Genomic DNA, 14419 nt, shown 5'->3' with positions numbered 1-14419 from the left:
CAGACACATTTATTTCCCTATCTTTTGCTAGTTCTGAAACCAAGGTCTGTCTAATAATCACAGCAGACAGGACAAGGCCCTTGCCTGCCATCTAGAGGAGCAGTTTTGTGGGCACCTGCCAGTCGGCTCATCAGGTGGCACGACCACCAGGCCCAGGCGAGCGCCGTCCCCGGCTCGGGGAGCCTCCATGTCTGACAAGTGTCCACAGACCTTCAGGAGACACTGTTTTAACATTCAGCGGTGTGAGCTAGGGGGGAGAATGACACGGGGACAGAGTAGAAAGGGTTAACAGAGTAGAAATGGCAAATGAAGACCACGGTCCTCATGTGGGCCTGAAATCTCGCTTGAGATCCTACCAGGGTTAACCGCTCAGGCTGGGGATGGCTCATGTCTCTGAGTGGCTTTGTGAGGCTGCTGCCGGCTAAGTCCACTCCCAGAGAGGTCTCTCGGCTGGACTGTGCTTCGGTTCAAGACTGGGTGGGAGACACTGGTAGAGGTGCTGGGGTATCTGTCACACAGGGAGGGGCGCAGAGCTAACGAGGTGCTGTTTCCTCCCTCCCCATCTGTGATGAAATCCTATGTGTGAGTCATCAGATCAGGAAAGATGTTAGCTAATTCAATCTCTGCCTCTCTCAGTGCCATTTTTGGGTGACATATTCGGTAGCATGCTATTACTTTCTCAGGGTAGCGGCCTATGCCTTTTATCAAAACAAAATGACCCCATGGGCCTCGCTTAATCCTGGATACTTTTTTCATTCCCTGGTCCATGTGCGTGTGTGCGCACGCGCGTACATCTTTATTCTCCTGACACGTCTTCTGCTGTCACTTCACTTTCCACCTTCCTGAGTCATTGCGTTTGGATATTCCCTAATTAACAGCATCCACTTGGATATTATTTTTGACCCAGTATGAGATTCTTTCAGAAGAAGGGTTGCACATCCCCGTGTATCATGAGGACTCGGTATTTCATCTTACTGCTGCCCACAACTTTTGTGTGGTTCCAGTCCGTCTGTCTCCTTTGTTTTCTAACATTTGCAATATGATCATATACATATGTGGACATATATATATTTCAAGTGATGCAAAAATTTATCATCCTACTGTTATTCCTTCAAAATCTCCATTAATCAATGAAATACTTAAGTCTGTTCTTCAATTGTGCATGATGCTTATGGCTCATGTTAGTCATGTTTCTGAAATTCTTCTAACTGTGCTCTGACATCTTTAAGAACATACTGGCTAGGAAGAGGCTGCCCCTCCCTCATGCTGATTCTTGGAAACAGCAAAGGGCTGGTGTAGGGGCACGTCTTTCATAGGTAAACCGACAATCCAGCAATCACTCCCTTTATCTGCCTCTCACGCACCAAGCTGATCCTTCCCCTGCCTGAAATCATCCTAAGGCCAGGTACCAGGAAACTAGGGACCACCCCTACAGCCCGGAACCTACCTGGATTATTCATACTAACTAATCCTCAACTGTCTCTCCTGCTCCGTCTTGCCTCTTCCAAGGAAGCGCCAGTAAAAGCTCTGGCTTAAGCTGCCCCCCACTCCCTTCTACCTCCCGATCAAATCTGGTGCTTCCCCATGTGGCCCTGCATAGTTTCCCTCAGGAAACATAAGTAACACACTCTTCCTCAAAGGCATTGACCTCTCTGTGGGTCACTCAGTCACCTCCATTAATGAAAACCCTGCGGGAATTAAGGAGACACTGTTCTTTGTTTCTCAGGATTTGGCTTCACCACCTGAGCAGACTGCGAAGCCTGGCCGCCCAGCCGTTACATCAGACAGGAGCCTCCTTTCCAGTGGGCTAAGGCGTCATGTGGGTGGAGAGAAGCCCTGGGCACAGGTCCAGTGGCCCCGTACCCCACCTCCTTGCTCTTCTGGCCTCACCCCCTTTGGCTGGGGTGCCTGTGGTATTCCACCAAGCTTTCTGCTGGAGACTTCTTTGCAGATCTCATCTCTCAGCAAGACAAGAAGGAAGTCAGCCTCTGTGACCCTACAATCAGTTGTGCCTACTCAGTCTTACCTCCAGGATGTACCTTGTTCCAGGCGCTGATTCTGACACTATGCACGCTTAGCCTCAGACCACCCAATAACCCCACAAAGCTGACACCCTGAGCTATGCCTGCCCCCCGCTGGCCTCACGGCCCTCACCTTGCACTCCCCACGCACACAGAGGCTGAAGGCATCCTTGTAGGAGCAGCGTGTCCCATCGTGCACCATACGCTTCATGGACACCACCTCCCCGGTCTCCTTGGACTGGCAGTAGAGGTGACATCTCTCCTTGGCTGGAAGGGAAGCAGTGGGGTGTTGGCGAGGCAGGCTGGCTGCACCCCTCGCTTTCCTCCCAGGTTTGCTCAAGAGAAGCACCATGCAAGGGAGAAGCTCCCTTGAGGGTCTTCTTAGGATTCTGCCCCTGGGACTGGGGCAGAAAGCGAAAGGAGGCAGGTGGCTTCAACCCCCCTGGTGTGTCTGTCTTGGGGCCTTTGACCCTGGGCTATTGCACTTGGGAAGACCTTTTCCCAACAGAGCCAGGTTGATGTTGGCGCTGATCCCAGAGACTCTGACAGCCTTTCCCTCCAGACTGCATGCCCCCTCCAAGAGGGGGACCCTCTCTGCTCTGGCACCCACTCTCTGGACTGTACGAATCGGGCCTGTGGCAGGCGCTGGGCTGGGGTAACACACACACGGGTGGAGAGAGCACAGCAGGCCTGTTTCCGCCGCCCGCCCACCCCTGCCCAAGGCCCAGAAGGAACTGGAGCTGTAAGTTTAAAATGCCAGGACTGGCCCTGGCAGCTACGGCAGTCAGGGTGGGCTCCGCTGACCTGGCATAGCCAGTGGCTTGCCCGTGGTGGCATGAGCAGCACAGGATGGTGTGAGCTGTGCCCCACCAGTGCCCCGGACCCAGCAGCTGAGCACCCGCTGGCCCTGTCTCTGGGGGCTCACCATCCCGGTGCTCGTGGGGCAGCCAGTGGTGTTGGGCGTCACCGTGCTCGAAGTACAGGTCCCACTGGCGGCACTGCTCCTCGCGGAAGTCAGCCAGGGTGTCAGGACAGTCCTGGGGGTTGCACAGCTGGAAGTCATAGCCAAGGCCAGAGCAGGTGCGACCCCCGTTGGCTGGGCTGGAAAAGAAAGCGAAAGCCTTGCAGCTCGGTGCCACCAGGAGGAGAGGTATAGTCTCAGGTGTGTGTGGGGGGGGGCAGCTCCACAGAGTGACGGGACCCAGCCCTGCCCTGTCGCAGGAGCATTAGCTGGGCCCCAGGGCGCCCTCCCACCGCCCAGCTTCTGTCACCATGACTATGCACCAACAGTGGGATGTTGACTGGCTTTTAAGGTTCTGCCATTACTGGGACATTAATCTCAAGATGGAAGAGCTGGGGGAGTCTCCTTCACAGCCGGGCAGAATCGTGCACGAAACCAGAGAATCTGAAACCGCACAATCGTGCACGAGTTCTCAACAAGGGTCAGGCATGCAGTGGACACTGGGTTCACTGGCTTTCCTCCACCTCACTCTAAGCAGTGCTCATCCACAGAGCCTGGCCCCACGCACGGCAAAGATCAGAAAAGGCTCTGGCTGTGGGCCAGCAGGTGCCTCTGGCAGGTGGGGCGATGGAGTGGGGCGGACTGCACCCCCAGAGGAGCTGGGGGCCTCAGGGCTGCCATCTGCCAGGTGTGGCAGGACCCGAGGTCCTACCTGAGACTCGGGCAAAGGTCATGCTCTGTGCATGTGGCGGGGTGGTAAGTGCAGCCACGTGCAGCACAGCAGAGTGGACAACAAAAGGGACTCCCCTAGGGCCCTCCTCGTGTGCCACGTTCTGGAGGAAAGTCCATGGAAAGAATGATACAAGAAATGTGTGGGGAGAGAAGAAACCTCAGTGTTGGATGGGGAGGGTGAAAAGGAGGAGCAGCTCTGAGATTCACACCAGGGCCACTGATGGGACCGCAGAGAAGGACACCAATGAGGGCACCACCAGGAGGGGGTGCAGGTGTGGGAAGCCAGTTCCTGTCTGGGAAACAGCAAGAAGGAGGCCTACTGACTCCAACGGAAACCGATGCTAACTTTGAACCAGAAAGTGAGCTGGAGAATTCAGGGGTGGTCGGGGAGGAAGACCAAGCAAAGAGTCAGATGCTAGACTGCCTGTGGTTTTGCAGTCACAAAGTGGGGAGAGCCGGTGACAGAGAGGGACTGGGTCCAGCGAGCAGGGCTGGCTGTGAACTGTGCAGGTGTCTTCACGCTGGCCCCAGTATTTAGGAAAGGCTGTGGAGCAGCGCAGGGAGCCACAAGGACAGACAGTCACCCTCTGGAGAATGCATGAAAGGGAGGCCTGTGGGGCCCATCTGAGGTGCTGACAAACAGGCTGTGTGGAGCCCAGGGGCTCTGAGGTGCTCTGGCCCCCCGCAGCTACCCGGGTCCCCCACTGATGGTGATGTAAACAGTTTTCATAGTTCCTGCTGAGGCATCCACGCTGTCTGACAGTCACTGATGTGGAGGGAGTGTCGGCACCAGGCAGGGGTTGGCTAATCTCCGGGCATGATAGCTTGTGTGAGCAGACAGCTCCTGTCACTGCTGCCCTGTCCCTTGCTACCACCAAGGAGGCTGGGGCAGCCAGAGGGGTAAAAATTCCCTCGAGTGCCCAGATGGAGAAGGACAGAACGTGGAGCCCCCCTCCCCAGCCTTGAGCCTGTGTGAGCTCCCCCCAGGGCCATGCCAGGGGACGGGAACTTTGCTGTCCTCACCCAGCACCCCAGGGCCTCTGAGGTTCTAACTTCCTGTCTTGTCAATCTTGAATCTCATCCCGAGGCAGGTATAGTAGCCCCAGGGGTGCTTGAAAGGAGCTGGGGATAGGGTACTTTGCACCTGACCAGGATGGGGCCTGAAGCCCTTGGGTAGGAGCTAGTCAGAAGCATGAGGTTTAGGGTTCTCCAAGCACCAGCTGGAGTTCCTGGCCCTAAGCACAGGTGACCCTGAGGTTTGGGCTTTTCCAATGCTGGACTCCAGGTCGTGGGTCCCTTCCTGACCAATGTGGACTTGACCCCTCTCCCCAGAGCCTAGATTGCTGGCCCCCTCTGGCACCCCAGGGGCCAATTCAGGGCCTGGCCAACCAGAGCAACCAGAAATGCTGCAGAGACCAGGGTCTAGACGGGCCTCAGAGACCTGCAGGGCTTAGATTTGGGGGTCACAGGCTCCTTTGAGAAGATGATGTGAAGCCAAACACCTGCCCCTGAGAAAAACACAGATGTACATAAAGTCATATGCAATTCCTGCTGAGACCATGGTAGAACCCAGAGAAGGGTGATGAGCCTAGGACTCAGGCTTAGGGTTTGGGGCCCACCCCCAAACATCGAGGGGGTCCAGGTGGGTGGAGGACGTGAGTGAAGATGGCTGGGTCTGGATGCTCCGGAAGCCATTCACCGCTAGCCTGTAGTTGGGCCTGGTGTTGCAATGAAAGCTGGAAGCTTTGAAAGTCTGAAAGCTGGAAATAAGATTCTCTCTCTTTTTTTTTTACGTGAAATTCCAGATTTGTTGTATTTTTAGGAGAATTGAGATCTTTAAAATACTGAAAAGGCCAAAGAAAGAGACAAAAGCCACATGTCCCCTGGCAGCAGCAGGGCCTCCCTGGGAAGACGGAAACCTGAGTGAACTGTTGTCTACGTGGAGGGGGGCGGGATTCAGCCCACATTACTGCACGTGCACCCACAATAAACCTACAAGGTAGGCTGTCTGAGGCCCGGGGCTCACTGATGCACCCCGAGCCTCACAGAGCTGCAGGGGCCCATGGGCACATCACCATGGGTGAGGCAAGGTGGAGGAGGGCATGAATAAGGAAGGGCACAGACCTGAGAGATCTTCACAGAGTGGGGGTATAACGGGGGAGATTCAAGGACCCTGGGGGAGGACAACACAGCACAGGGCCTTGGGTCTGCATGGGAGGCAGGAGGAGGAGCCCATTTGGGAGTGGGAGCTGGCAGACCCCAGGGGCAGCCTCCCTAGGTGATCTGTACCATACATGCCTGCAATGGCATGTCCCTGACCTTGCCTCTTGCTTGACTGCAGACAGCGGCTCCCCTGCTCAGGCTCCCAGCATCCTGGAGCCCATGAGGGCCCTCCTCCTTATGCCCATTTCCCTGTCTCTATGATACCTTACTCCATGCCCTTGACCAAGAAGGGCAGAGGAAGCTGGTGTCTAGAAGAGGGTGTGGGCCAGGTTGGGGGAATGGCCCCAGGCCAGAGAATTGGAGACCAGGTTTCCAAGCCTCTAGGCCTGGCTCGGTCACTGCAGGCTGCATGACCTTCCCCTCTAGGAGTCTCTGCTTTGTCCCATGAATGGTGAGGAGGACACCCTCTGCACAAGTGGTGTGCAGCCATAGGAACCCTGCAGGACAGGGTCAGCCAGGGAGGGGTCTTGGGGACCTCAGCTACCACAAGGGAAGGCGCGAAACAACGCGGCCAACTCACTGTGGGTTGTCACACTGGCGGGTCCTGAACTTCACACCTGTGCCGCAGGTGCGTGAGCAGGAGCCGAACGGACTCCAGGCGCCCCAGTTGCCATCCCGTTTGAGAATGTCAGGCGTCAGCCAGATGCAGTGTCCTTTAAAGCAGTGCTGAAAGAAAGAAGGTCACTCCTATGACCCACCACTCCAGGGCCACTCAGACACCCCATACCTTTCTACCTGCAGTTCCTTTGAGATTGGTTTGGCTCTAGAGGTTCTGAGAGAGAGCAGACCCTACTCTCCCTAGAAAGTCAGAGCCCTATCAGGAGGTGCAGCGAGGTGAAAGACACCCTCCTCCCCCCTGACCACCGCCTTGGTCTCCCAGCCATCCTCAACATCTTGTCCAGCCTGCTGTCCCCTCCGCCAGAGCCTGCCCCACACCATGTCCCCAGGTGAAGCCCACACCAGGCCCTTTCATAAAGATGCAACCGGCAGGTCAAGCCAGTGACTCCAGAGACATACAGGATCTACTTGTTTACGTACAAAAGGCAACTTCAAGGACATATAATGGAAATGAAGGTCAGTTGACAAGCTGACATGCTAAAAATTCAGGAATACAGTGAGTAGAACACTTGAGCTCAGGGAACACAAATCCACAGCATGAATCTGGTCACACCGCTCCCCAGCCTGCCACGGGGAAGACGCTTATGTAATTCAGGGCCATTTCAGGGAAAAAGATTACAAAATTTAAAATACTAAATCAGATAGGAAATGCAATACTGACTTAGGATAAGAAAAGCCATCACAAAAAGTTAAAAATTTAAAAGGGTCCAGTACCACAAACAACCGGAAGCAGAGAACAATGATTTTTTTTTCAGATTCACTGACTGTCACAACTTTTCATAACTTTTCCTGCAATTCTTTTTAGTATTTTTTTTTTTTTGAGAGAGACGGAAACAGTGTGAGTGGGGGAGGGGCAAAGAGCAAGGGAGGGAGAGAATCCTAAGCAGGCTCCGTGTTGCCAGCACAGAGCCCCATGACAGAGCCCCATGTGGGGCTCGAACTCAGGAAACCATGAGATCACGAACTGAGCTAAAACCAAGAGGCGGACACTTAACCAACACCCAGGCGCCTCCTTTTCCTGAAATTCTGATGGCACACTCGTCCATTTCCTCTTCACAGGACACCTGGACCGCAGGTTCACGAACAGGAGCTGAACAGACCCCGGGCACCCCGGCTGTCGTCCAGTTTCAAGATGTCATTTTGTAGCGGAACTGTTTTCCGTATTGAGAATAGAAAGATAACGCAGCCATGCCTCAGCACACTTTTTCCGTGAGGGCCAGTAGCTACTTTGGCTGCATGATTTCAGTTACAACTACTCAGCTCTGCCACTGGGGCATGAACACGGCTACCGACAAGATAAGTGAATGGACTGTGTTCTGATAAAACTCTGTTTACAAAAACAGGCAGCAAACAGAAACATCTACAGTGGACCTGTGAGGAGCCGGGTGAACTCTCTCCTCAGTAGGATAACCACGTAACTGGTGAAAATCCTTTTTTGTTTTTTAACAACCACTCAAAGTATCTGGAAATTGTTCTAAAGTCGATACAACAAATAGAGAAGTTTATTCAAGAATGTCTACTAGAGGTGCCTGGGTGGCTCAGTTGGTTGAGCGTCCCACTTCAGCTCAGGTCATGATCTCGCAGTCTGTGAGTTCGAGCCCCACGTGGGGCTCTGTGCTGACCGCTTGGAGCCTGGAGCCTGCTTCGGTTTCTGTGTTTCCCTCTCTCTCTGCCCCTCCCACACTCACACTCTGTCTCTCTCATAAATAAATAAACATTAAAAAATTTAAAAATATTAAAAACAAAATAATGAAGGCCAGAGGCAGTGGTGTGATGACCAGAAAAATTAGCTTTCAAGGATGACCAGAAAAATTAGCTTTCAACAATAAAGGTGAAAAAAATATTCCCACACAAACAGCAACAGGGAGATTTCGTTGCTAGCAAGATGCCTCGTAAGAAAATACTAAAGGAAGTTATTCAGGCTGAAAGCAAATGGCACCAAAGAATAATTTAAATTCTAGAAGTTTCTAGAAGAAACACAGACTACCAAAACCAACTTAATAAGATATAGAAAATCAGAACAGATGAATAATAAGCAAAGAGGTTAAATTAGTGATTTAAAACTTCTCACAAATTATAGCCCAATCCCAGATGGTTTCTCTGGTGAATTCTACCAAACATTTAAAGAAAAATTAATACCAATCCTTTAAAAACTCTTCCAAAATATAGAAGAGGAAGAAATTTCCCTATTCATTCTCTGAGGCTAGCATTAGTCTGATACCAAAATCAGACAAAGACCTTTATCTCTTATGAAAACAGATGGAAAAATCCTCAACAAAACCCTAGCAAACCAAATCTAACATCATATTAAAAGATTATACACCATGACCAAGTGACGTTTGCCCAGGAACGCAGGTTTAACATCTGAAAATAAATCAGTGTAATAAATCATATTAACAGAATAAAGAACAAACTGTATGATTGCTGCAAGACTCAAAAAAAGAAATCTGGCAATATCCAACATCCTTTCCTGAAAACACACACACACACACACACACACACACACACACTTGACAAGGAGCAGAAGAGAATTTCCAGTTTCCTCAATCTGATAAAGGACATCGAGGAAATACACACAGCTAACATCATGCTTAATCATGAAGGGATGAATGCTTGCCCCGTGATCAGGAACAAGACTTCTATGGGAATTTACCACTGGCACGTTTGTTGGTAGGAGAGATGTAGGTATGGGAATGCAAGCTGGTGCAGCCACTCTGGAAACCAGTATGGAGGTTCCTCATAAAACTGAAAATAGAACTACCCTACGACCCAGCAATTGCACTACTAGGTATTTATCCAAGGGATACAGGTATGATGTTTCGAAGGGACACATGCACCCCAATGTTTATAGCAGCACTATCAACAATAGCCAAAGCATGGAAAGAGCCCAAATGTCCATCAATGGATGAATGGATAAAGAAGATGTGGTATATATATATATATATATATATATATACATACACACACACACACAATGGAGTATTACTTGGAAATCAAAAAGAATGAAATCTTGCCTTTCGCAACTATGTGGATGGAACTGGAGGGTATCGTGCTAAGTGAAATTAGTCAGTCAGGGAAATACAAATATATGACTTCACTCACATGAGGACTTTAAGAGACCAAACAGATGAACATAAGGGAAGGGAAGCAAAAATAATGTGAAAACAGGGAGGGGAACAAAACATAAAAGACTCTTAAATATGAAGAACAAAAGAGGGTTACTGGAGGGGTTGTGGGAGGGGAGATGGGCTAAATGGGTAAGGGGCACTAAGGAATCTACTCCTGAAATCATTGTTGCACTATATGCTAGCTAATTTGGATGTAAATTATAAAAAATAAAATAAAAAAAAAGACTTCTAATCAACATTGTACTGGAAGTTCTTGCCAGGACAAGTGGCCAAAAAAAAGAAACAAAAGACATCCAGACTGGAACAGAAGAAGTAGAACTATCTCTACTTGCAGATGACATGATCTTATATAAACTCCTAAAGAATCTGCTAAAAAACTATTAGATCCAATAAAGAAATTCAGTGAGATGGCAGGGCACAAGATCCATATAGAAAAATCAATTGTTATTTCCGTGAATTTTATTCTATGAATAAACTGAATGCAAAACTGAAAATCTATCTACAATAGCACCAAAAAGAAGAAAAAACCTTAGTAATAAATGGAGTCAAAGAAGTGCAAAATATGTACACTGAAAACTACAAAACACTGTTGAAATAAAGATCCAAATAAAAAGAAAGACATCCCATTTTATGGGTCAGGCTGTTAGTATGTCGACACTCTAGATTCAATGTAATCCTATCAAAATCCCTACTGGAGTTTTGCAGAAATTGAGAAACTGCTCCTAAAATTGACATGGGCATCCTCACCAACACTTGTTATTTCTTTATTTTTTTGGTTCTAGCCATTCTGACAGCTCAAAGGACTGGGAACAGCCAGAACAATCTTGAAAAAGAACAAAGTAGGGGCAACTGGGTGGCTCAGTCAGTTGAGCATCAGACTTGGCTCAGGTCATGATCTCACGGCTCATGAGTTTGAGCCCCGCATCGGGTTCACTGCTATCAGTGTGCAGCCTGCTTCAGATCTTCTGTACCTGCCACCCTCTATCCCTTCCCCACTTGTACTCTTCTCTCTCAAAAATAAATAACTCTTTAGGAAAAAAAAAAAAAAGAAAAAGAACAAAGTAGGATGACTCATGCTTCCCTACTTCAAAGCTTAGTACAAAACTACAGTAATCAAGACCATGTGCCCCTCCCATAAGGAAAGACAAATCTATTGATGCAACAGAATGCACACTCCAGAAATGAGCCCTTACATGTGGTCAGTTGGTTTTCAACAAGGATGACAAGATGATTCAATGGAAAGAGAAAAGTCTCTTTGATAATGGTGCTGAGATGACTGGAAATCCACACGCAGAGAAGGATGAAATTGGATCCCTATCTCACACCTCACACAAAAAAATCAGCTGAAAATGGATCATAAACCTAAATGTGAGGACTATACTCCGAATACAACACAGAAATACATCTTCTTGACCTAACGGCAATGATTTCTTAGATACAACGCTAGAAACACAGGCAACAAAAGAAAAAAAAAAACCGATACATTGGATCTCACCAATATTGAAACCTTTTGTGCCTCAAATGATACTGTCATGAAATTGAAAAGACAACCCACAAAATGGGAGAAAATGCTTGCAAATGATCCATCTGATAACCCCAATACAGGACTTGTATCCAGAATATATAAAGAACTCCTATAACTCAATAATAGAAAGATGAATAACTCAATTAGAAAATATGCAGAGGAAATGAACAGACATCTATCCCCCCAAAAGAAACACACACATATATGTGTGTGTATGTTTGTGTGTGTATATATATATATGAACAGCCACTAAGCACATGATGAAAAGATGCTCAACATCACTAGGGAAATCAAAACCACAGTAAGGGGGTGCCTGGGTGGCTCAGTCCGTCAAGCATCTGACTCTTGATTTCGGCTTAGGTCATGATCTCATGGTTTGTGGGTTGGAGCCCTGCATCAGGCTCTGTGCTGAGTGTGGAGCCTGCTTGGGATTCCCTCTCTCTCGCTCTCTCTCTCTCCCTCTGCCCCTTCCCCACTCATGCAAGCATGCACATGCTCTCTTTCTCTCTAAAAAACAAAACAAAACAAAAAAAACACAACAAAGTAACACTTCACATCCACATCCAAGAAAAACACAGAGTACAACAAGTTCCAGGGAGGATGTGGAGAAATCAGAACCCTCACAACAATGCTAGCTCAAATGTAAAAAAAGTGCAGCTGCTTTGGGAACTGGTCTGGCAGTTTTGCAAAACGTGAGACAGAGAGCTGCGGTAAGATTCAACAATTCCACCCCCAGGTACGTATCCAAGAAAAGCGACGCATCTACCCATAAGTCATACAGGAACATTCATAGCAGCATTTCTCATAAGAGCTGAAAAGCAGAAACAATTCAGATGCCCATCGAATGATAAATGGATAAATAAAGCACAGTGTTATCTCCACAATGGATTATTAGCCACTAAAAGGAATAAAGTACGGACACACACTACAACATAGATAGACGCTACAACGCGGATGAGTCTTAGGAGTGCTATACTATTAAAGAAAGCCAGGAACAAAGGACACATATTATATGAGTCCGTTTATAAGAAATGTCCAGAAGAGGCAAATCTACAGAGACAGAAAGTAGATTAGTGATTGCTCAGGACTGTGGTGGAGGCTGAGTGGAGAGGATTGAACCAGAGAGACTGCTAACCAGTACGCGGCTTCTTTGGGGAGTGACAACAATATTCTAAAATTTGATCGTGGTGATAGTTGCACAACTCTGTGAATATACAGAAAACCACGAACTGGTGATTTTAAATGTGAATCACATCTTAATGAAGCTGTTGGTGGGGGAGGGGAGGAAACCAGGTGGCAGGAAGCATGGGTCTGTGTGTGACAGCTTGCTAATCCTGGTTTGAGCAGGTTGAGGGAAATATTTTCTTTATTTTTTTTTAAAGTTTATTTATTTATTTTGAGGTGGGGAGGGGCAGAGAGAAAGGGACAGAGAGAATCTCAAACTGGCTCTGTGCTGTCAGTGCTGAGCCCCAGGTGGGGCTCGATGTCATGAACCGTGAGACCGTGACCTGAGCAGAAATCAAGAGTCCTGACACTTACTGACTGAGCTACCCAGCTCCCCTTCATTTTTAAATTATTGATAATTTAGATAAGCTATTGGTGGTGTAATGGGAACACTGAGATGATCAAATCTGGAGACACTGCTATCCAGTTTGTTTTCTGATGTGGATTTCAGGGCATTTCAAGTTTTCTCTCTCAGCCTGATTTTAAACGCTCTCTGAATTGGGAACACTCAGTAACAGTTCCTGTTGACATTCTTACTTATTGCAGGGGTAATATTCTGAGCTTCATGTTGTCTTTGATGTTGTCAACATTTCATGTCAAGTCAGAAAGAAGTTTAAATGCTTTTCCAATGTGCTCATCAAATTCACCCCTCTTCATTAACTGAATCCAGTTAATGTCAAACATTTCAAGAGCCTGTCTGTTCCTTCCCTTTGATATTTATCTCTTCCTCCTAATGAATGGCTGCTTTGGGTTTGATCTGAAACCTTTTCTTGTTACAAATAATTTTTGTGATAAAATTTTTTTTTTAACATTTATTTATTTTTGAGAGAAAGCGACAGTGTGAACGGGACAGAGAGAGAGGGAGACACAGAATCGGAAGCAGGCTCCAGGCTCTACACTGTCAGCACAGAGCCCAATGTGGGGCTCGAACCCACGAGCCATGAGATCATGACCTGAGCTGAAGTCGGACGCTCAACCGACTGAGCCACCCAGGTTCCCCTACAGTTAAATTTTTGAAGTCGGCATTACTTCTCCTGATTTCTTTACTCCTTTTCCTCCTCTTGCCTTCTATTAATTTTTATCTGAATTTTATTTAATACATAAATTTGAAAATGACAAAAGATGGTACCTTTATGCATCTGTCCAAATCAGAAGTCTGTAATTTCTCCCTTATTTTTTTACCGAAGAGTTCCAAAACAACTTTCAAAGTTGCAGTTCAACTGGTGTATTGAAGCTTCATCAACGTTTTGAATAAACTTTCTGCATCCCATTTGCACTCAGCTTTCTCTCCTGGTCTCTGAAAATTTATTTTAGCACCTCTTATATTTTGAAATCCATATGCTGTGAGGCGTGGACAGCTTTTTAACAAGCAGACCATCTGGTTACACTTAGCCTTTTTAAAGAAACACCCAAGTTGGATCTGTGTTTAAAGGAGCCCGTCTGCAAGATAAACCTCAGAAGCAAACATAAACTATTGCCAATACGGAAGCCGTTGTGCCCTCAGGTATAGCTGAGCCACTTTTTCTGCAATGATCTGAGGGCCATGAGCTGCGTACCACGCAGATTCCACAGTGAATTGACGTGGTGGTGGCCAGAGCGTCTCTAGACGTTATTCCTGCCCCTGGACAGCTACAGTCAGTAACTTAACTGGACACGAAAGATACTGAGACCACATACACAAGCCAGTAAACAGACTTCAAATGCAATTTCTCCTTAGTCGAAGCCACAGAGCACGCATTGCCACTCTACTGCCGGTGCAAGAAGTATATCGGAGGGGAAGGGGATGTGAAAAGAGAAGTGATCTTAATTGATTACAGTTAAATTACTTCTGCAAACTTTATGAAAACACATGACCATGTGAACACATGACATCGTAAGGGGCCCAATGGAAGTATGAGGTGCTGGAGCACACGCATCCTAAGATTCATGGTGGATTCACCTCTGCTCTTCTCTCAAAACCTTCCGCAGGCTCCTGCTGCTGCAGGAT

At 48.0% G+C, this 14419-nt stretch overlaps 1 protein-coding gene across 1 annotated transcript in view; it reads right to left on the bottom strand.

The window, feature by feature from the left end:
• The window catches only part of ADAMTS2 (ADAM metallopeptidase with thrombospondin type 1 motif 2), a 246077-nt gene that overhangs the window by 24612 nt on the left and 207046 nt on the right, over nt 1-14419 (bottom strand). The window contains exons 11-13 of the mRNA XM_030316217.1: nt 6458-6603; nt 2947-3122; nt 2155-2288 (exon numbers count right to left, since the gene is read on the bottom strand). Of these exons, the coding sequence (XP_030172077.1) occupies nt 2155-2288; nt 2947-3122; nt 6458-6603 (456 nt within the window). The remainder of the gene's footprint in view (nt 1-2154; nt 2289-2946; nt 3123-6457; nt 6604-14419) is intronic.

Source organism: Lynx canadensis, chromosome A1 (assembly GCF_007474595.2).
Source record: "Lynx canadensis isolate LIC74 chromosome A1, mLynCan4.pri.v2, whole genome shotgun sequence".
Taxonomy (NCBI): Eukaryota; Metazoa; Chordata; class Mammalia; order Carnivora; family Felidae; genus Lynx; species Lynx canadensis.
Note: the sequence above shows the minus strand (reverse complement) of the source record. Positions and strands in the feature narration are given on the sequence as shown.